General features: G+C 36.3%; 1 protein-coding gene across 1 annotated transcript; it reads left to right on the plus strand.

Annotated features, from left to right (window-relative positions):
* The first annotated feature begins 10,266 nt into the window (after positions 1-10,266).
* Positions 10,267-12,715, plus strand: LOC136223408 (putative receptor-like protein kinase At1g80870). The gene has a single exon (XM_066011374.1). The coding sequence runs from the start codon at positions 10,434-10,436 to the stop codon at positions 12,564-12,566; it is 2,133 nt and encodes a 710-aa protein (XP_065867446.1). The 5' UTR covers positions 10,267-10,433; the 3' UTR covers positions 12,567-12,715.
* The last annotated feature ends 11,905 nt before the right edge of the window (positions 12,716-24,620 follow it).

Genomic DNA, 24,620 nt, shown 5'->3' on the forward strand with positions numbered 1-24,620 from the left:
AACTCTTTATTTATAGATGTTGAAGAGTCTTGATTGAAGTGTCATGTCCGCTGCGAAATGACGTCTTTATCCACCCGAACGATCGCGTTTCGTCGAAAACGAAAGTGTATAACTAGGCTCTAAAATCTCCTGCTCGTACCGAGAATTATTAAATTCCCTACCGAGAATGGGGGAGCATCAATTGTACTTCGGACGAAGGGAAAAAAGGCTGAAGGACGCGTGTCGCGACCGTGAATAGGGGGGCCGCGGTCGCGGCACGGAGCTTTTTCGGTTTTTCATCTCTCGTTCGTGTCCTCGACTTGGCGTTATTAATTTTCATCGTCTTCGACTCCTTTTGTAGGGCTTTTCTTCTATTTTTGAGCTCTTTTTACTCCTATTTGGATTTTACCAAATATTTATGTACCTTGCACGAAAGAAACATATTTGAGAGTAAAAGTATTCTAAATAGGTATGAATAGCATAAATTCGTAGTAATATTGATGTAATTATTGATGATATTTTAGGTATATTTTGGGCTTAACAATTAATAAATGTAGTTACGCGCGTTAGACATGGGCTTCAAGGAACAACTAAAAAGCAAACCCGCAAATTACAACTTCGCTAGCTTTGCAATTGTCCGTGGAAGAAATGTTCCTAGACAACCAAATAATTTCGACTGTGGAGTTTTTGTGATTTTATTTATGATCAAGCATTGTCAGGTTGATTCAAGTACTTTTCAGGTAATATTTATAATAGTCATTGAGAATTCATTTTTTTTAAATACACTACACTTTATTAATTCTATTTTTCTTCCGTTTGTTTTGTAGTTCAACTCCAATAAAGAAAGATGTCGAATAGCTTGGTGGATTGCGAAGTCGGACTATAATAAGAGGAAAACCGAACTATTAGAAAAAGCACAATCGTTTATATAAATTACAATTGTTATTGTGTTTTTTTGTAAGCTATTGTGCATGAATTACAACGTGCGAATTAATTGGTAGTATGTATAATTGGAATCGTTTTGATATATGTTTTTTTTTTACTATTTATTCTTAATGCATCACAAATTGCCAAGTCTTATTTCCCCACTACTTAAATAATTCAATTATGTTAAAATAAATACACTTATTTGAAAATAAAAAATATTTAACATAAACATTGTAACGACTCGCTCCGTTCTTTTTAATATGTTAATGAAATATTAGTGAGACTAATAACATTAATAATTTACCCACATCAATTTGTATGTCTTAATTTAGTTTATTTGCATAAATAGGAGGCAAATTAGAGAAACCGTTCTAAAAAGTCGTCTTTATATAAAAGCACAATTTAATATTTCATATTCTTTTTAAAAATATACGTTCAAATATATATAAATGACTCAAAAAATAAAATGAGATTCAGGGGGTTCGAAACCCCAACCTCTCTCTTATAATTGAAACAACTCAAACCAACCCATCCAATTCAAATTATTGAAATCGTTCTACATATACTAATATTAGAGGTGTTTTGGGGGGGGGGGGGGGGTTACAATATGTAATTAATGTCGACACAACTGTCGATTAATAACGTTGGGGCTCGCGAAAATTTGAATTTAAAATAAACACAAACGGTAAATTGGATTACTGTAAACATTTTATCAACAAATTTCATTTCAAATATAATTCTTGAAAGGATATGGAGAGCTCAAAACAGCATGCTGATTGTGAAGACCGCAATGTCCAAAATAGTAATGATGGAAGACATGAGGAAGAGACGACCGATGTCAACGAAGATGAGTTGGTTGTAGAAACAGGGGCGGACGGAAAATGGATCGAACCAGATATTGAAGAGTGGAATAGCCTGCTCGATTTTCTGGAAATCAACAAAGATCCAATGGATATACAGTTATCAGACTTCGATAACAAGAGACTTGTAAGTGTTGAACAAGCTGAGTCTTTTTATATGTTATATGCAAAGCTGGTGGGGTTTAGTGTTAGGAAAAAGTTAAAAAGGAAAGTCAAAAACAATGATATAGTTGTTAGAAGTTGGGTTTGCTCGTGCGAAGGTAAACGAGAACCAAAATATTGTAATACAGAAAATAGGATTCGGGAAGTACGTCCTGTAACAAGATTGATGTGTGCAGCGGAATTCAGAATTAATATCGATAAGGTAAATAAAAATTAGATAGTTAAATGCTTCAATACCAGCCATACACACAAACTAGCAGTATCGAGCGAAAAAATATTTCTGAGGTCTCACAGAAAAATAGATGATCCTACTAAGGAGCAAGCATTTTCAATGAAGAGAGCTGGAATTAATACATTTCAATGTTACAATTACTTTGTAGAAGTAAATGGTAATTGGAAAGATTTAGGATTCCTGAAAAAAGACCTGTACAGGGCAATTGCAAAAGATAATTCAAATTTGGATGATACCGACACAAATAGAGCGATGTGTTTACTTGAATAAAAAAAAGGAGCAGATGATAAGTTTTTCTACAAGTATGAGGTAGATGAGGATAGACGACTAAGAAATTTATTCTGGTCTGACGGGAGTTGCCAAATTGATTACAAATTGTTTGGCGATTGTTTGTCTTTTGATGCTACTTACAAAACTAACAGGTATGTTTTCATAAACCCCTTCTTAGTTACAATAAAATCTAATAAGTTTTTACTATTGGATCTCTTCTTTGTATCTGATTCATAATACTCCATACAGGTACGGAAAACCATTGGTTATTCTACTTGGATCAAACAATCATGACAAGACATGTGTGTTTGGATCTGCACTCCTCCAAGATGAGACAGCAGAAAATTATGTTTGGCTATTGGAAACATTTTTAGGGTGTATGGATGGCAAGATGCCGAAAACAGTACTAACGGACGGTTGCAGATCAATGAGTAAACCACTAGAAGCTATAATGCCAGGAATTCCACGTCGTATTTGCTCGTGGCACATATTGAAAAATGCAGTTGCACATATTAAAGCCTCAGGTTTCAATACAGATTTTAGAAAGTTTATTTTCAGGTAAAAAATTATATTTATGGCTTTAAGTTTACGATCCCTTTGATACTAATTTCATTACTGGTTTCAATACTGATAACGCGGTTTATATTTTTTTGTAACACACTAGATACTACGAAGAGGCCGAATGGGAGATTAAATGGAATGGGGTGGTAAAAGAATACAATTTGGAAGCCAATGCATGGATAGAGGCACATTATACAACTAGAAAGCAGTGGGCAGACACTTTTCTTCGTGGTCATTATTTTGGAGGTGCAAAAGCTACGGGCCGATGCGAGTGAATGAATTCTTTGTTGAAAAAAGACTTGGATAACAAAGTATCATTGTGGAAGTTTTTCAAACACTTTGAGTTTTCTCTGTCAATGTTACACTTCAACGAGATGGAAGAGCACTATAGAACCAATATGACCGAAACATTGCCCAACCAAACTTCGATGCCAAGTGTGGAGGATGATGTTTCTTCAATTTTCACCAGGGAAATTTATAAAAGGATAAAGCGGGAGATGCAACGCTCGGAAAAATATGTTACCATCATAGAACGTGATGAGAATCAAGCTGTTTGTAATGTAAAACCATTCGGGGGTAAAGTGGCAAAGCGCACGGTTACGATTTTCGATGATCGAGCAACAATTCAATGCGATTGCTATTCATTTGAGACGAAAGGAATTCCATGCAGACATATTTTTGCATCTATGAAGATTTTGGAGATACTGAATTTCCCTGATTATTTGGTCAATCGTCGTTGGCTGAAAGATGCTAAACATTTTGATTATTTAACCAACCATGAGGAAAGAAAGTACCCTCATCCAGAATCAGCTAGAAATTTGAGGTACGGATCACTTTCAAAGAATTGTGGTATAACTTCATACCTTGCTTCAAAATCAGACAAATCTTTTCAAAGGGCTATGCAAGTTGTATCTGCATTGAATGTGGAATTGTCCAAATACCCCGCAGAGGATGAGACCCAACATCGTCAAAATGCTGAAGGAACGTTTCATGATCCTGTTTTGGACTCCACTGTTAGCAAACCAAGGGGTCGACCTACCGTGGCTACTACGCTGAAATCAAAGCAGGTTGCTTCTTCATCAAAACCCCAAAACAAAGGCCAGACCAAAAGAAAAAGAAATACTCCTAACCATTGTAAAACGTGTGGTCGGACTGGTCATGATTCAAGGAATTGTCATAAATTTAAGGATGACGATTTGGAAGAGAACTCTGATAGCAATATTGATTAGTTCATCGAATGTCAATCTTTACTTGTTGTACCTTTTCATTGCTCATTTAATATTAGCTACAACATAATTTAGCAATGTTATATCTCATGGTTGTTATTTTTTTAGTAACTTAAAAAAACAATACAAAAAAAATGATATCTTTCATTTAATTAAACAATTTGCAACTCATACTCAAATCAGAAAGAATTGTGAACAATTGAGTGAGACATATTACATAAAGAGATTACATCGTTAAAATAGTATATAGATTTTATTGATAGTTATACGATTCTGATATATATGGCATAAGAAGACATCTTCTTTATACTTATGTTTCAAATTTCTGCAAAATATGTATACGTCTTCTTGATCATATTCCTCGTTACAAATTGTTGCAGTTTTCATAATTGAAGCATCAACACCTTTATATACCCATAGTTTTATCACTTCCATGTAGACATCTTCTTGATCATACTCCAATCCCAAATTTCCAATTCTAATTGTATATCCCAAATCAGAAATTAACCGAATACATAATTATATAAATCAACTTAAATCCATAAGCTTATCTTCAACTTTATGAACTTGAATGAAGTTACTAATAAAAATGGTGGTCGTAATCAGAAACCAAAATCGATTTATGAATCAAAGGAAATCGAAATACCTTCCATGTATTATATTTCGAATCAGATGTGTTAACGATATATATTTGGAATCAGCCAGAAAAAATTAACAAGAATGATATGTATTTATTATAACGATATGGATCTCGAATCAATCAGAAAAATTAACATAAAAAGACCGTAAAGAAAGATATGGATTTAGTATCTATGAGTAAGATTAATACAAAAATTATTATAGAACCAGACACTAGAGGTATAGCGATGGTGAAGAAGAAGAATTTAATGTGGTGAGAGAAACCTTTTTTAAAAAAACGTAATAGCCTTTATTAAAAAACGTAATGGTATTTATCATGGAGAGAGAAATATGTATTTAGGTAACTTGGTAACCTGCTATAGCAGGTCACCTATTGACTTACCATGGGTGGAGACTCACCATTGAAAACTCCTCTATATATATATATATATATATATATATATATAAACTTTTTAAACTCATTTGGAGTATGTTATAAGTATTTTTTGTCGCATACACTAGTTATTCTATGCATGTATGATCAATCTGGTTAAAGTTCGATAAAAGCTTGGTTCGCTAAAAACTCGGTTCGGTCAAAGCTTGACTTGAGACATTAACGAGCCCATACTAAACTTACCCAGGCACAGTCTCAATTCGGCTGGTTATCTTAGTTGTGTCTCAATAAGAAGTCTTCACGTGTATTACCTTTCTTTCACCGTGTTCACGCTAGCATTCTCTAGATATATCCTGCACATTCTTTTGCCATCAATATAAACATATGTTTGAAGATTTTTAAGTATTTAGATAAGTCATGTATTGAATATTGATTTACATCTTAATGTTTAACGTTCAGTTCAAAATATCTTAGAGCATTTCCAAGAGACTAATGTTAATGTTGAGCTTTTGAGTTAAATTTTGAGAAATTTGGGTTAAAAACAATTTTAATAAACTTTTAGTCGTTCCTCAAATCACTGAGAGTCTCCTCATCATTTCTATTATTGATGAGTCTCTCTCTACTCTTACTCCCATTCTAAATTCATTTTTCATTAATAATTTATTATTGAATACTCTATTTTTTTCATTATTGGTAAATATAACAATACATATTAGTTTTAATGATAAAAAATAAATAAATAGTGAGTATGAGAAACATTATTGGAACTCTTAGTCTGTTGGTTGAAAACTTACCTATGATCCTAAAGGTTATGGGTTCAAATCACATGGGATGAGTTGAGGGTTTTTTTTGTCTTTGATGTGAATTTTTTTTGTTTAATATAAGTGCATTGCGCACAACTTTTTTTTAAAAATTATTTATTTTATTTAAAAAAGTATATTAGGTGTCAAAACTTAATATATCATACTAAATTAAAATATTTTATTAATTTAATCATTCACACCATTCTTGTAAACTTCTATTAAAAAATGCTCCAATAATAAGTAAATTTAAAAAGTTGCCACAATTACCAACAAATCATTATTTTATATATAATTTATTTTAATTATAAATATTGTCTATCAATAATGAAAGGAGAGACTCCTTAAAAAAGGTGCACCAATAGTAATCAAGTATTTCCTTAAAAAAATAGTAATCAAATAAATTATTTTTTTATATTAAAAAATGTTTGGCAACTTTGAAGTAAAGTTTCCAAAAAGTTACAACTTTACTAAACAACAACCTTTAGTTTAATAGATGACACTCTTTGAAAGTTGTCGTGACAATAACCACATCACCAAATATGTTTTTTAAATACTCGCCATTGGAAATGGTTTAAAAATACTTTTAGTAAGGGCCGGTCAATCCTTTGTTAGAATTCTATAGGTGTGGTTAGGATATCCAGCCAAAAATTCCATAGAATAAAGTAGTTTGAAGAGTGATATTCCAATAAGTAAAGTTTTAGGACGAAATTGGTGGGCAACAACTTGATTCGGACATTAAAAGTAGGACGATAGATATATTTTTTTTCTTAATACATCATTTGCTGTTCCTTGCATTTATCTAAAAAATTTGATTGGTCTTTTACACTTTTAAATATAAAATATTCAGTTAGTCTTCTGAACTTACGTAAAATGTAATTAATTAACCACTCAGTTGTAAAAAAAATAAGTAAAATACGGATGATATGTTGCACGTATCTTAAAAAAGTGAAATGACTAATGTCAGGCAAGGTCGATCCTGACAATTTATGGATCCTTGGCGAAATAAGAAATACGGATCCCTTTAGTGAAAAACATTGTACGTAAAAATCTAAAGTATATTTCAATAAATTAATAATTATACGGTATGTATTATTACGTTCGCCAAAATATACTTCTATTTATCCAAAATCATGAAAATGTTTCACAGTGTTTTTAAATTAACTCTTAATTTATATTCAAAAAAATTAATAGGGCCCTTTTGAAGTCTAAAATGTCAATTATTTGGATTCTTTAAAACCTAAATAGTATTAATATATGTATATATAAAAAATTACTCTATATATTTATATTCCTAAATTTGTTTTTTAGGCCTCCTATAGCCCTGAGCCCTAGGCCGCCGCACTCCTGGCCTAGGCCCAGGACCGACCCTGATGTCAGGGTATGCGATTCGAATATTAGAGAGGAAAACGTTTTATAGTTTTTTTTGAAACAAAATGTTTTATATTTTTTATATGTTTTAATTTAGGGAAAATTACAAAACTAGGTCAAATGGGAGGCCCATTTACATATTTAACACATTTACTCAACCTACTACATATCTAGACTGATTTTGTGTGACTTTCCTATAATACCCCTAACCTTTCCCCTTCCCACAACGCGAACGTCGCTCCCCCCTTTTCCTTGGTTACGCAAAAAGTTGCTCCTCCATTAATGATTTGAAGATTTTTGATCTTCCTATCTTCCTTTAAATTGCACGAAATCTGCATCATTTCGCCAAATTACAATGAATTTTTCTTTTTCCTCTCTCCATCTTTTGATTCTGCAACTTCCTAATCCTAGAAAACGAAGCCATGGTTCTTCATCTTCTTGTTCCTGCTAGTTACTTGGTTTCTTTCTTCTTGTTACCATCAAAGAAATGGTTATTCTACGTTATTTCTTTCGTTTTTCCCAGTTTATCATATTGTATTGTCGCTTTTAAGGGTGAAAAGCACGAAAAATGTAAGTATCTGTTGTTTTTTCTGCGTTTTTTCATGAATACACTTCGCGTAGTCGATGATTTCGCGAAGATTTGCGAAGTGAAAGAGCCTGAAACGTGACAATCTACTTCGTGAATCAATGATTTCGCGAAGATCTGCGAAGAGAAAGAGCCTGAAACGTGTGGATCTACTTCGCGAATCGATTAGTTCTCAAAGTCTACGAGTAGAAAAGTTCATGATTTGACTCGCAGACTTCGCGAAAGCATCGATATGCGACGTAGATCGTCACGTTTCAGACCTCGCATACCTCGCGAAAACATCGATTAGCGAAGTAAAATCACCTCTTTCCCTGCACATTTACATTCGCATGCTTCGCTAATCCTCATTTCGCGAAGCCAAAATCTTCTTTTTCCCTGCCTAACACGATTAATTTTTTCTGAAGGTGGTTGATTACATAACATCCCTTTCTAGAAGGCGACATATTGGGCTGCAGGGGAGATAACTTTCCTTCCTGTAAAGGGAGAAATTTTCCTCAAGATTGGCACATTCACTCCTAAAATGGTTGGTTAGGAGAGATTGTGCCAATCTTGGTGTGCACCATGGGACACATCCATCCCAAAAGGTCTGGACTTCCATTTCTCATCCAAAAAGGTCTGGAAGTCCAGACCTTTTTGGATGAGAAATGGAAGTCCAGACCTTTTGGGATGGATGTGTCCCATGATGTACACCAAGATTACTCATCCGCTTCAAAATTGGTACCAGATTAGTTATGTTCACTTTGAAGTGCTTTGTTAGGAGTTTATTGTGGCAATCTTGTTGTAAATTTTGATAATGTTATGATTTTAATGTTGTTATTGTGGCAATCTTGTTGTAAATTTTGATAATGTTATGATTTTAATGTTAGAATCCGTTGTTGTTTGCCATTTTTTGTTATATACCACTTCGCGAATTAGTTTCAAAACACATCCAGACTTTGCATATGCGAATTAAATTCATCAAGTAAACCAAACATTGGTGTCGCAGGTTTCGCATATGCTAATTAAATTCATCAAGTAAACCCAAACACTAGCTTCGCAGGCTTCGTATAATATGGAATCTGCAAAGTCAGACGGGAGGGGGTGAGACGCACGTAAATATTGACGGGGCGTTTGGTATTCTATTGGGATAGGGATAAGGATAAAGATTGGGATAGAGATAAGGATAAATGGTTAGGATAGTGATAAAAATATGATAGTAGAGAATTATTATTCAATGTTTGGTATGTGGGATAAGGATAGGGATAAAATAATACATTTTACTATTTTAACCTTATTTAAACTACGTAACATTAATTTGAAGGATAAGACGGACTTTTCCATCCAATTAAAATCGCAGGAGCTTATCCCACCTCCTTATACCACCCCCTCTTGGGTATAAGATTTGAGGGACAAGAGGTTTATCCCTTGTATATCTCACTTTTCTATCTCTCAAACAAACACGGGATAACTTATCTCGTGTTTTTTATCCCTATCTCACCTCCTATATCCCTTCTAACAAACACCCCGTGAAAGTATTATGAGAATATCACACAAAATCAGTCTAAATATGTAGTAGGTTGAATAAATGAGTTAAATATATAAATGAGCCTTCTATTTAATCCATTTTTATAATTAAACCTTTAATTTATTTTGTGAATTATATAATAATACTTATAATATATCTTTCATATTTAATATATTTTTACGATCAAATGATTAATTAATTATATTTTATGTAAATTTATGAAATTAAATAAATATTTTATGCAGAAAACTATCGAAACATTCTAAAAGTTGAAAAAAACAAGTTTAGACACGCACCATGTATTAAGGCTCGCTTTTCTGATAATGAATGAATTAGTAGTAGTAATCACTGAGAGGTGAGTGTTTGAAGGAATGAATGAATTGTCCAAAACTAAAGTACCTCGCGTTGCGCGCGTAAAGTAGTACTAGTAATAAAATTACCCCCCACTATCACACTAATCTATGTTATCTTCTTCCTACAATCATTTTCTTTATGCATTCGGTTAAAAAGAATCAAAATAAACTAACAAAAGAATAAAAATAAATATCTTTAGTCAAAAAAGTACCTTATGGATGGGACCCCACCCCACCACTATCCTCTTCTATCTTCATTTCCTAATCACAATCACACAACTAACTACTCATCCTTATTATTACTACTACTTAATTTTAATTACTCCAAACTCAATAATAACTAACTGTTTTTTTTTTTTTGGTAATGAAAAGTTTAGCGAAGAAGGAATAAATCGAATCCAATGTTTTCTTACCTTTACCTTGAGGTCAACCTCGACCTCGTAGGCGTAATCTTAAAAGTATGCGTCCCAAACAACTGTAAAGCAATCAAACTTGCAACAACTAAGAAAAATAATATGAATCTTAAACTCCACATATTCCTCTTCTCTGTTCAAACCTAGAAAACCCTTAATCCTCAATCTCACAGAGCCATGCCTTCAAGACCCCTATCTCCTAATTTCGATCATCCCACACCCAGTTTCATCACTAAAACTAGAATCTTGTTTTTTACCCTCATTATCTCTTCCTCTCTTGTCATCATCTTTACCATTCTCTACTTTCTATACCATCTCTGGCACTCTCTTCTTAATCGCTCTAGAACTATCCCTTTTGATTCCACTACTCCTTTTAAGCTTCAACGTTTCTCCTACAAAGACCTCAAAATTGCCACCAATCAGTTTCACCACGGAAATATCATCGGAAAAGGTGGCTCTGCTACTGTTTTCAGAGGCATTGCTAGAGATGGCAAGTTGTATGCTATCAAAAGGCTTGACAATCTTTCTTTACAATCAGAACGTGAATTTCAGAATGAGTTGCACATTCTTGGTGCTTTGAGATCTCCTTTCTTAGTTACATTATTGGGTTATTGTGTTGAAAAGAATAACCGTTTGCTTATTTATGAGTATATGCCTAATAAAAGTTTGCAAGAATTGCTATTTGGAGATGCCCATTTGGGCTTGAGTTGGGATACAAGGTTCAGTATCATTCTAGATGTTGCTAAAGCTCTTGAATTTTTGCATTTTGGCTGTGATCCACCTGTCATTCATGGAGATATTAAGCCCAGTAATGTTCTGCTTGATTTTGACCTAAGAGCCAGGATTTCTGATTTTGGGTTATCCAGAATTAAGGTGGAGGGTGAGTTTGGGGTGGATTTGTTTAGCCAAGATTTATGGAAAAGTCAAGAACTTTCAGGGAACTTAACACCGGAGACTCCTGCAATTGGTACTCCTGTTGATAGCTGTAATGAGGTAGATTTTGCTCTTGCTTTACAAGCTTCTTCTTCCTCCAAAAACACTACAGCATGTTATAATGTCAAGGCTTTGAACTTGAATTCCTTCAATTATAATGCTAGCATTGCAAGTGCAAGTGAGACTGATGTTAAGTTAGCACTAGGAAATGGGAAAGGGAAGGAGCTTTCTAGTTTGGATGTTAATGGGGACGACTGGAATTCTAAGTTTGTGCCTTATGAAGACGAACCTTCTAGTATTGATCATAGTAAAGAGTTGAACTTTAGTACTCCAACTGTTGTTGATGATTGTAATGGCACTAAGCAATGGGGTAAAGATTGGTGGTGGAGACAGGATGGAAATGGTGAATTACGTAGTAAAGATTATGTTATGGAATGGATAGGAAGCCAGATTTGTCCTTCCACGAATCCGGATTGGGATGAAGAGAAGAAAAGTACTCCTAAGAACACAGAATTGAACAGTTCAGGCCCAGTAGATAGAGGAGAAGACGCTTGTGAATCTCATTTTGGGGTTGAGGAGAACGAATCAAGAGGCAGGAAGAAGAACCGTAGAATTAAGAAAAACAGGAAGATGCAGGAGTGGTGGAAAGAAGAGCATTTGGATGAGATTAGCAAGAAGAACACTAAGCTCAAGAAACTGGAAAGCAAGTGGAAGAAGAAGTTTAAAGCTCCACATTTTCATCTGAGTCGCCGGTTTCAGTTCCATAGGCGAAAGAAAGCCAGTGAAGAGAACCAAATTGAGTCAGAGCAAAATGGGGAGTTCAGCTTCAGAAGAGGAGGCAGGAAGAAGAAAGTACGTTGTTCGGGAAGTGATATGTCGAGTGGCGATCTATTTAGTCGCGAATTAAGCAGCACAACAAGCATGAGAGGCACTCTATGTTATGTTGCACCGGAATACGGTGGGTGTGGATACTTGATGGAGAAGGCTGATATATATAGCTTAGGAGTTTTGGTTCTTGTGATTGTATCAGGTAGAAGGCCATTGCACGTTCTTGCTTCGCCAATGAAGCTAGAGAAAGCTAATTTGATAAGTTGGTGCAGGCATCTTGCTCAAGCTGGGAACATGTTAGAACTTGTAGATGAGAGATTGAAGGATGATTACAGTAAAGAACAAGCAAGTTTATGTATAAACTTGGCACTAAATTGCTTGCAAAAGATGCCAGAATTGAGACCAGATATAGGAGATATTGTGAAGATATTGAAAGGGGAGATGGATCTCCCTTCTCTGCCATTTGAGTTTTCGCCCTCTCCGCCATCTAAATTGTTTAGCAGGTCAAGGAGAAGACACAAGTCCAATGCCAATGCCAATGCAGACTAGTAGCTGAGTTTGAGTTTGGTACATATTCTTTCATTTTGAATCAATCTGAGATTAATGTTGTTGTATGTATGTAAATCTATAGTCTATAATTGTATGCAAACATTAGCGTATCAAGATCATTTTTTTAAATATAAGATTGCATTGCAGTATTTTCTTTTTCTATTTTTCATATGAAATGAAACTTCACTTGAGTTGGCATATGTTATTTATTTGTGTTAGGTTGAATAGAGTACATAAAGTTAAAATGTTGCTAATGAAAAGAAAAATCAAGAAATTGCTTTACTTGCATTGCATCCAAAAAGCATAGTAGAATGGGATGGGATGGGATGGGATATAGGGCTCTTTTAGTTTGATGTTGCTTTCTTAACAATGAAGAAGTTAAGTTGGACAGAATAATTCTTCTTTCTTCTTTAGGTAGGAAGGAAGGAGGGGGTCCATATTGCATATTCTAAGTTAAAGAATGCAGCCAATTTACCATTGAACATACAAGAATAATGAAGATGCTTTTGAAATTCCCAGTTTTTAGGGTATTGTGTCACCATCATAAACCTATTTCAACTTCTACTAGTTTTTGCTTATGCAATCAAAATTTCTGTCTATATTATCAATCAAACATTAACAACATTTGGAATTATATATTTTAGAAGCTAATTTGGAGTTTTGGAATAACTTTGGTTCAATTAGGAATTTGTTGAATTTATTTTGGCTAAAAAGGTAACTGTGAGCTGCACAGGTTCTAGTTCCTACCCAACTAGAGTCCATTGCATCACCTGAGTTAAAGCGCACCGGTCAAGATATTATCCTAGAACAATTTGAAACTTATATTTCTTAAAGTATGTGGAGTTGGAGTTGCCACTCACAGGGACGGCTCTAGGGAGAGCCGACTTAGGCGTCCGTCTAGGACCTCCAATTTACGGAAGCCTTAGATTAAAAAATATATAAAATATAAAATTTATTTTAATTATAGTACAACAACTAGTGAAATTTCAATTATTAAAAATTATCCACATAAATAATTATTATCTCGTATTTGAATTTAAAGATAATCCTATATAAAAAAACAAAAATACAAAATATGGTAAAATGGAAGCAAAAATCTACAATAATACACACATCATTTTTTTTTTTTTTTTTTTTTTGCACTCACCACCTTTTAATAATAGTACTATATGGGTCTCAAAAATTCATTTCACAACTGCTAGTTTAACAATAATAGAGATAAATTACAAATTTGTCTATGTGGTTATTTTGAGAAGAGCAAATTTAGCATTTACGTACAAAACGGTACAATTTCAAGCCCAATTTACCAGATGATGCAATTTAGGAATAAATATAAGATCTATGATTAAGCCTTAACTATAGCTTTTAGTTCAATTAGTTCTATAACATGGTATCAGATCCTATTGGACCAAACGGTTAAGGATTTGAGTCTTGACAACCCTAATATGCCGAAACTAAAGAAATAAACAAAAAAACCTAATAGCTCAAATGAAGCACACAAAATGAAGGAGTGGAATATGCATGTTAAGTAGTTGTAATATGGACATTTGATATCATGTTAATATAACTTTGTCATGTAGCGTCGTAGAAGCCCGAATCAACTCTCAGAGATAGAGAGTATGTGACACCTCCTCATCAAAATAAAGCAATACAAATGCGTATCGGGAGATTTGATTTGAAAGTCTCACTAGATTCAATTAACACTACGCCAAATAGCCTCTCAGATGACGGTTAAAAACCGTCATCCCGTAAGATATAAATCTGTCACAGGGATCACTGTCGTCTGATAATGCATCAGACAACGGTCGAGTTCTGTCATCTGTAGCAGCAACACATGACACATGCTTTCTAACGTTCTGTCATCTTTTCCACGTTATGATAATGTTAGTTTTATTTGGAACCGTCACATTGGATTCATTCTAATGACAGATCTTATATATATTCTGTCACTGGAGTTAGTGAAACAATAGACCTTTTACGTGTCATACGACATATTTTATCCTCGTATCTGTCATTGTAGATAAGTTAAGACAATAGTTTTTTTTTTATCTTTATTATTGTCATGGGAAGGTATTTTAGATGACAGACTATTTAACTATTTGTGTCTTGTGAGAGGATTTCACATGACATTTTCATTTAATAAACTGTCACACAGATTAGTCATATTTGACTACGTAAATTATTAGACGACAATGTTATTTTTGGTTTATGTCATCTTAACGTTTTAGTCATGACAGTATTTCATTAACCTGGTATCGTGTCACGCATCATAATATAACATTTTTTTTAATTTAGCGCTCATTCTATATTGCAATGGACGACATACCTTTTTTGTCAATTGTGTCGCATAACATGTACCCCTTCCATGCACCTGTACATACTGCCATTGAATTAAGTGCTACTGCAATTACAAGAAAGCTATAAGCTTCATATATAACTTTACGTATCCATTATTTATATAAACTTTACACCTATTGTGCATAAATATATACACATAGAACCAATACCATACCTCACATACTCTTGAAAATTACATACCTCACATACCACTATGCTAAAACCCTCTTCAGATGTCGGTTAAAAACCGTCATCCCGCGAGATATAAATCTGTCACGGGGCTCGCTGCCGTCTATTGCACCTTCAGACGACGGTCAGGTTCTGTCATGTTTCGTCATCACACATGACATTAGCCTATTTGCTTAATGTCATCTTACCCTTGTTACGATGCAACTTATTTATTACTGTCGTCACCTTTAATGTCATCACATGACATTCTAATAATTTAAACCGTCAGGTTAGCGTGTGGGAAATTTACATATTAAATTTGAGATAACAGTTCGTATAATAATTTCTACCGTTATAGCCTGTTTAGATGGCATATGTCTTAATCAATCATGTCAAATGATTTTTTTTCAGATGATAGATACGTTTATTTTAATGTCTTTTTTATTGCTGTTTAAATGACATTTTTAAAAATTAAAATGTCACTTTTTGCCTTCTTCTTCGTTTGAATTTCTGGTTTTTATACCTGAATACTGAAACATACTAAAATATGAAGATGAAATTATGTATATCAATGGTTTTAATTTTATTGAAGACCAGTACTCATAATATGTTTACATTTGTGCTATAACGTCAATCCATATCTTGAATAACCAATACATTTCTGAATTAAAACACAAAAAAATAACCAATAATCTTCCATAACGTCAATCCATATCTTGGAGTAATAATTAGGCCTATAATCCCAAAGGTCTTGGTATCTGCAAAAGCCAAGCAGGTCATTAATATTACACACAACCCTAAACTCAGTAATTACGTAGACCCTTCCCCTTTCACGACCTTTCACTTACCACAATCATATCACTATAAATATATGCATCATAATTGTTCAGAATCCATACCTTCAACAACCAGAAAACTTACGCTGTAACAATGGATCCCCTTGTTGAAACTCCACAAGAGATAATTGCTGACTTGGAGAAATTGTACATGGAGAACCCAGAGTGGCTTCTGGCCATCGATGGTACGTAATGTCAATCCATAGTTGTTCTGTAACTCTTCCTGGTTTCTTCTGTGTATTTCTAATGATTCTTCTTGGATGATAACGTACATGTCCTCTCAATGGTAACTTCTTCAAATGGTCGATCAGAATGAAAGGCCCCCAATACACTCCATATGAAAATGGTGTATTTGAAATCAGAATCAGCTACCCTCCGGATTTCCCAAACAGTCCTGCAAGAGTAAATATTAACTCAGATCAGTAAGATATAATCACCTACATGAAACATACACTAATAAATCTCTCCTCTTATTCTCAGTTTCGCTTCTGGAATAGGATATATCATCCTAACGTGGGTCCTCAGGGGTTGATTCGTCTTCCCCGTATCCTTAATACCCATCACTTATCCACTACCACGGTATAATGCAACCATTTATATATTTCATTTGATAAACATACAATATTATATTTTTGATCTAATTATTCTATGCATTTTGTAGTGTCTGTGACACCTATATGATCTACTTCTACAGCCCCATAATGAGGAGCCATATCCTGGGCAAGAAGCAGTTGTTGAGCAATACCGCAGCAACAGGGAAGAGTATGAGGGGCTCACCCAGATATGGACTGAGGAGTATGCAAAGTGGATATGAGGGTGTCCTAATCTCCTAAACTATCTTGAGTGAGGGAAAGGAGAATCAAAAGGCAATGCGAGCTCCAAATATGGTTCTCATTCCAATTCGAAAATTCCTTTCTCCACTCAAAATAGTTAAGGATATTTGGACCTTTAATTCCAACCGAAAGGCAACACTCATCCCCCCTTTTGTAATATAATGTAGAGCTTTGCTATTCAGTTCATATGTCTGTGCAAGTAGACTAAATCGACCCTTTTATAATGCTCCTTCTACTTGAGTTGTACTCGTTGTACTCTGAACTTGGTAATGATGGTTATGATGCTGTCACCACAAACGACTCTGTTTGTGCTTAATATGAGGGTGTTCAAATCTCCTAAGCTGTCTTGACTAAATGAAAGGAGAATCGAAAGGCATTGTGAGCTCCAAATGTGGTTCTCATTCCAATTCCAAATTTCCTTTCACTAGTCAAAACAGCTAAGGAGCTTTGGACCGTGAATTACAACCGAAAGGCAACACTCATCCCCCCTTTTGTAATATAGAGCTTTGCTATTCAGTTCGTATGTATGTGCAAGTAGACTAAACTGACCCTTTTACAATACTTCTTCCACTTGGGTTGTACTCGTTGTACTCTGAACTTGGTAATGAGGTTTATAAAACATGTTAGATCATAGGGATTGTCGAATCTAAACATACTTCTTTTTCATGTATTTTTTAGGACATGATTATTCAAAAAAGTTTCAATTTTTCCAATACACGAGTGTGAATATTATATAATTATGATGCATGTCAAACAGATAAGTAACTCACTCATACAAGTGTTTATCCTCATTTCATATGACGACAAAGATAAAGATAGATTAATTTATAACAAAACAAGAGCTTATATAATAATATGATCCATTTTACTTAAACTATGAAAATAACTTCACTAAAGTGCAAGATAAACATGTACATGCAAAGAGTGTTTGTATGTAAGAGATAAAGTGTAATCTAAAAGGAAAGTTAAGAAAAACTTTGGAACTTTTGTCCTTATAGCTGAAAGTAGTCCTTAGAGGAAGTGGACTAAGGTTAGATGTTCTTTCTCACATCTGAACCATCATTTTTTCATGGTGTTAATGAGAGACATGCGCTTCTTTCAAAAGAAAAGGAAGGAACACTATAACACATGATTTCATGCCATTTGTGCTTAGCGACTTAAGATGGAAAATGTAAGGTCTCAACCTTTTCTAGTGTGAGACTTGCTTCGTAAAACAATGGTTATTCAAAATTTTATGCCTAGGACCCTTAACTTATTCTGAAAGTACAATCTAGTGTGACTATCTTGGAAGAATACTCTACAAGGGCCATGACTTATTTGACTTAGAAGTGACCAATTAGAAAAGCGGGTTAGTTTATGATGGACGAAATATAGTAAGAGAGAAAGATTTTCACATGTTCATATCTTTGAGTTTCTATGTTTCACTACTCGAGTAATTATACATAAGTCTGTAATTGTGATAATAAATTTTTTAGATATGTGGTATGTAATCTAAGATAATTCATGCAACTTTTCGATACATGTTAAATGAGAAGCTATATATCCCTAAGAGGTCTCGACACACGAACTATTTGCAAGTATAATTAGCTGCGGTAATGAATATGTTCCATTACGTGCGAGTGAAAAATGTAGAAAATATATTCAGGTCAAATCAAGTACACGCCCTTAACTAAAATGCACTGGGTTAGATTATGTGGTAAAATAGGAGGCTGCACATTTTTAAACCTTAACCGCACATATCTCTAGCGGTCTATACTTTGACGCTCTCTCCTATCTTATATTGCACTTAGTTCGTGGTTCTATCGCATTTTCACTCGAATCCATTTAGCATAGGATTTACTTGATTGGTAATACAAAATCACAATTCAATTTCTCAATTACTATTTTTGTGGGTAATTTGCGCTGTAAAAGATAGCTAGTTCTTCATTTTTATTATTGAGATCTATTTGCGTATATTTCTTTTTGTTAGAAAAATATTGGTCCATACACTACTCTAATTTGAAAAATACTTTTCATTTTGATTTGCGCCATCATTCTTTTTTTTTTGCAGGAAAAGAAAAGAAAAAACAAAACAAAAAAACCAAAACCACCTAACCCGAGATTAGCCTAGGGAAGCTAACCCCCACCACATCCTCTAAAAGGAGAGAAGACAAGAAATCAGGAGGAGAAGAGAAGGTTGTAACTCCCAACATCCTCTCATGGCCCTCTGCCGCCAGACAATCTGCCACTCTATTCTGTTCTCTGAAGATATGGCTGAAATTGATAGACTCAAAGGAAGAGCACATCCTTCTAATACCTTTGATTAAATTTTGGCTATTTAAACAAATAGCAATATCATCAGAGATCATTTTTATAGCTTCAAGGTTGTCAGATTCCACTAGCACTTTCCTCAAACCCAGACTCCTAGCAAGTTTAAGACTAGAGAAGATCCCCCAAAGCTCTGCAGAAAAGGAGGAGCCCATACCCAAGTTCTGCGTGAACCCAGAAATCCAAGCACCACCATCATCTCTCAGAACTCCCCCAGCAGCAATTTTACTGTCCTTATGGCAAGAGCCATCAGTATTTAATTTCACCACCCCTTCAATAGGCCTCCTCCAGCCCAAGAGGTGAACAGCCTTCTTCTGGATAGGTCTAACAAGAGGGTCTTCTTTAAAGCTATCAGCAATAGTACAGAATTTTTTAGAGAAGAACTCAACCACATTAGGAATAACAACAATCTCTCCACTAAAAATCTCAGAATTCCTCCAATTCCACAACTGGTGACAGACAATTGCAAAGATAATGTCACCATACTCTAGATTGGCCAACAAGTTCCCACTAACACCATCTGCAAACCAATCAAGATCGGAGTGGGAAAAGAAAGCAGGTAGCAGCTGGTTAGGGATAATTTTCCTCCACGCCTCATTACTCATGGGGCAATCTCTAAGAGCATGGCAAATAGTTTCTTCCTGCCCTCTGCATCTACTACACGCACCAGACTCCACCAAATGACACCTTTTTCTATCTGTATTAGTAAGCAGCCTATTTTTAACACCAAGCCACATGAAGCTCCTAATACGGTAAGGAACTTTCAAGGCCCAAATATTTTTCCACAACTCAGGGTGAGGAGTCTCCAAACCTTGACTAAAGGCCTCATAAGTTGATTTACAAGAATAGGCTCCGTTGTTAGTCAAAGACCAACAGTGACTATCATGTCTTCCTCCTTGCTACTAACTTCAACTCCTCTAATTTTGAGAAGCATTTCCAGATTGAGAAAGGAGTCAAACCTCGACCAAATCCAATCCTCCTCAGAATCCACCACATCAGCAATCCTCCAATTCCGGATGTCTAAAGGTGGCATGGACACACAAACCTCCAATAAAGGCTTATTGTCAATCCAGATATCATTTCAAAAGTTAATAGATTTACCATTACCCACATCCCAACCAATCCCAGATCAAAACTCTGAAAACACAGCACTAAGGTCTTTCCAAAGGAAAGAACAATTTGTTAGGAATAATTGAAATTACGATAAACGAAAATAAGCAAACACACAAGAATTGTTTACCAAGTTCGCCACTCAATATGAATGACTACGTCTGGGGGCACTACCAAGCCAACAATCTCCCACCTGGAGACTAAATCCGTCCTCTAATGGTTTTAACTTAATTACCAAGGCCAGCTGAAGCCATACATAGCTTCAGCTTCTCTAAGGTTACAACCTTAGTCAACATGGGGATTCTCTGTGCCTGGAATCTTCATCAACTGCAATATCTTCCTGTCCAAGAGATGCCGTATGTAGTGATACTTCAACTCTATGTGCTTTGTTCTTGAGTGAAAGGCGGGATTCTTTGCCAAATGAATGGCATTCTGACTGTCGCTGTACAGAATAGGATCCTTCTGCTCCTTTCCCAACTCACGCAAGAAATTCTGCAACCATACCATCTCCTTACTAGCCTCAGTCACTACAACGTACTCAGCTTCTGCAGTAGACAAAGCCACCACCTTCTGCAGCTTTGAAGCCCAAGAGACAGCAGTACCACCCAATGTGAAGACATATCCGGTTGTACTTCTTCTCTTGTCAAGGTCACTAGATGCCAAATCTGCATCCACATATCCTGTCAACATAACTTTCTTGCCCTCAAAACATAGGGCTTGTTCAGTGGTTCCCTTCAGGTATCTCAAAATCCATTTTACTGCTTCCCAGTGCTTCTTACCAGGGTCTCCCATGAAACGACTAACAACTCCCACAACATGTGCAATATCCGGCCTTGTGCACACTATTGCATACATCAAGCTGCCAATTGTTGAGGCATATGGAGTTCTCTCCATCTGGACTCGCTCTTCTCTGCTCTTGGGTGAGTCATGTTTAGATAGCTTGAAATGGCTACCCAAAGGAACCGTAGCTGGCTTGGCATCTTGCATGCCGAATCTAATCAATACCTTCTTGATATACTCAGCTTGTGAGAGATACAACTTTCCAGCCTTCCTATCTCTTTCAATCCTCATGCCCAGAATCTGCTTAGCTTCTCCGAGATCTTTCATAGCAAAACGCTCAGATAACTGCTTCTTCAGTTTTCTCACTTCTCGAGCACTCGACCCTGCAATCAGCACATCATCAACATATAACAGTAAAATTATGTAGCCTTCATTCAATTTCCTGAAGTAACAACAATGATCAGCTTCACTCCTCACGAACTCAATTTCGTGCATGAATCCGTCAAATTTCTTGTACCACTGTCTTGGAGCTTGTTTCAGACCATACAAGCTCTTGTTCAACTTGCACACAAGCTCAGCATTATCAGACTCATAGCCCTGAGGTTGCTTCATATAGATGTCTTCATCTAAGTCCCCATGAAGAAATGCCGTTTTTACATCCATTTGCTGCAGCTCCAAATCTTCTACAGCTATCATACTCAACACTAAACGAATAGTAGTCAGCTTCACCACTGGAGTAAAAATGTCAGTATAATTTATGCCATACCTCTGCTGAAAGCCTTTCACGACCAGCCTTGCCTTGTAGCGTTTGCTACCATCAGCCTCTTCTTTCATTCTGAAAATCCACCTATTTTGTAGAGCCTTCTTACCCTTTGGAAGCTCAACAAGTTCCCAGGTACCATTGGTCATCAAGGAATCCATCTCATCATCTATTGCAAGACTCCACTTGCTCGCATCCTCTCCACGAGATTCTTCCAAGTAGCTTTCTGGTTCACCACTATCTGTCAACAACATGTAGTTACTTGTAGGCGTGTACCTATCAGGTGCTCTACGCTCTCTAGTGGATCTGCGCAGTGTAACCGGTGGAGTTTGGGGTTCTTCTACCTCCTCCACAACTGTCTCCTCCACAACTACCTCCTTGCTCCCACCAGAATTCGTGATGTCTAGTTCCACGACCTCTGGTCCTGCATCACCAGTATCAGATGCACCCAGACTATCCTTGTACATTATCTGCTCGTTGAAAACAACATCCCGACTGCGAATAATCTTCTTGTTCTGACTGTCCCAGAACCGATATCCGAAATCATCACCACCGTATCCAATAAACGTGCACTTAATAGACTTTGCATCTAACTTACTTCTCTCAAGGGGAGCAATATGAACATATGAATCACATCCAAATACTCGTAGAAAGGATAGATTTACCTGTTTGCCACTCCAAGCCTCTTCAGGAATGCCACTCTCCAAGGGACTCGAAGGCCCTCTGTTGATCAAGAATGCTGCAGTGTTAACTGCTTCTGCCCAGAACGTCTTCGAAAGTCCGCACTTCAGCCTCATGCTTCTAGCACACTCACACAGAGTTCTGTTCATTCGTTCTGCAACTCCGTTCTCCTGAGGAGTTCCTTTCAGAGTCTTCTCCATACGAATTCCATTCTCAGCACAGAATTCCTTGAATTCTCTAAGCTCATACTCTCCACCATTGTCAGACCTCAAGCACTTTACCTTCAAACCTGTCTCATTCTCAACCAGGGCCTTCCATTTTTGAAAGGAATCAAAAGCATCAGATTTCTTTCTCAGAAAATAGATCCACACTTTCCTGGTGGAGTCGTCAATGAGGGTCATGTAATACAAAGCTCCACCAAGAGATTTCATAGGTGCAGGACCCCATAGATCGCTGTGAACTAACTCCAACTTCTCTTTCTTCAAAGTTCTGCCACCCTTAGAGAAACTGACCCTTTTCTGCTTCCCAAAGATGCAATCCTCACACAGCCCAAGATCAGCAGATTTCAGACCCGACAACAGACCCTTTGAGTACAGCACTTTCATCCCCTTTTCACTCATGTGACCAAGACGACAGTGCCACAAATCTGCATTGACATTCTCCCTCACGACATCAATGCTATTGAAAACGTTGTCTGTTAAGTACAACGATCCAACCTTCTCACCACGGGCAACCACCATGGCTCCTTTGGTCATTTTCCAAGCACCACTTGCAAAGATTACACAATAACCTTCATCATCCATTTGCCCGATTGACAACAGATTTCTCTTTAGGCCAGGAACATGCTTTACTCCAGACAGCTTTATCACAGATCCATTCGGGGATTTGATCGAAACATCTCCCTTCCCTACAATCTCCAAAGGCTCATCATCAGCAAGATAAACCTTTCCGAATTTCCCAGGGGTATAGTTTTCCATCAAATCTGCACTACTACATGAATCAAACGAAGCTCCTGAGTCTAATACCTAAGACTCCAGAGGACTTCTTACACTCAATACCAGGGCTTCTGCTACTGTTTCTGCAGTTGAATTACTCAGAATCAACGCATCACCAAAATCCTCGCTGGTTGAATTCACTGACTTCTCCTTCTGCGGTGCCTTACATTCACTCTTGTAATGACCATTCTCATTACAATTCCAGCGTTTGATGTGGCTCTTGTCCTTCACAGGTTTCCCTCTCCCTTTGGACTTAGACCTGCCACGATTCTGCTTTGACCTACGATCTGACCTGCCCCGATTCTCTGCATTCAAGGCTGATCCTGATGTGGAACCTGACTCTTTCCTGCGAATCTCCTCGCTTATAATCAAGTCTCTGACATCATCAAACCTAAGTTTTTCTTTCCTTGCTGAAGCACTTAGGGCAGTAACTGTGCCGCTCCAACTCTCTAGTAAAGAAGATAACAGAATTAGGGCTAATACCTCTTCGTCGAAATCAATATCTACAGAACTTAATTGAGTGATTGTCATATTAAAATCATTCAGGTGCGTCGCAACTGCTATATTCTCCGTCATCCGTCATCTGCAGATTAAACAGTCGCCGCATCAGATGAATTTTATTTGCCGCGGAAGGCTTCTCGTACAATGAACTCAAGATCTCCAACATCTCCTTCGTGGTCTTTGCCTTCACCGTGTGATGCGCCACGTTTCTGGACAGCTACAGGCGAATAACGCTCATCACTTTTTTGTCCAACAACTTCCACTATTCATTATACATATCCTCCGGCTGCTCACCTAGAGGCTGGTACAGATCTTTACCGTACAGGTAATCCTCGATCTGCATCTTCCAGAAACTGAAATCCGAACCATCGAATTTCTCCACAGGGGTTTTTCCGTCTCCCGTCGTAATTACCCTCGCTCTGATACCAGTTGTTAGGAATAATTGAAATTACGATAAACGAAAATAAGCAAACACACAAGAATTGTTTACCCAGTTCGCCACTCAATATGAATGACTACGTCTGGGGGCACTACCAAGCTAGGATATTTACTATAATGAATGAGATACGGATTACAGAGAAAGAGGTTACATTTATACTCCTGAAACCCTAACTGTCTGATACCAGTTGGATCGCTGCAGATGGGCCCATCGCTTCAGTTGGGCCTATATATATTAGTCTCCATAAGCCCAACACAATTAAGGGTTTGATTGATATATTAAATTAAATTAATAATAAAAAAAGTTA

The sequence above is a fragment of the Euphorbia lathyris genome, chromosome 3 (assembly GCF_963576675.1).
Source record: "Euphorbia lathyris chromosome 3, ddEupLath1.1, whole genome shotgun sequence".
Classification (NCBI taxonomy): Eukaryota; Viridiplantae; Streptophyta; class Magnoliopsida; order Malpighiales; family Euphorbiaceae; genus Euphorbia; species Euphorbia lathyris.

What these genes read in the sequence shown, in the direction of transcription:
- LOC136223408 (XM_066011374.1), top strand. Translation starts at nt 10,434, where the DNA reads ATGCCTTCAAGACCCCTATCTCCTAATTTCGATCATCCCACACCCAGT.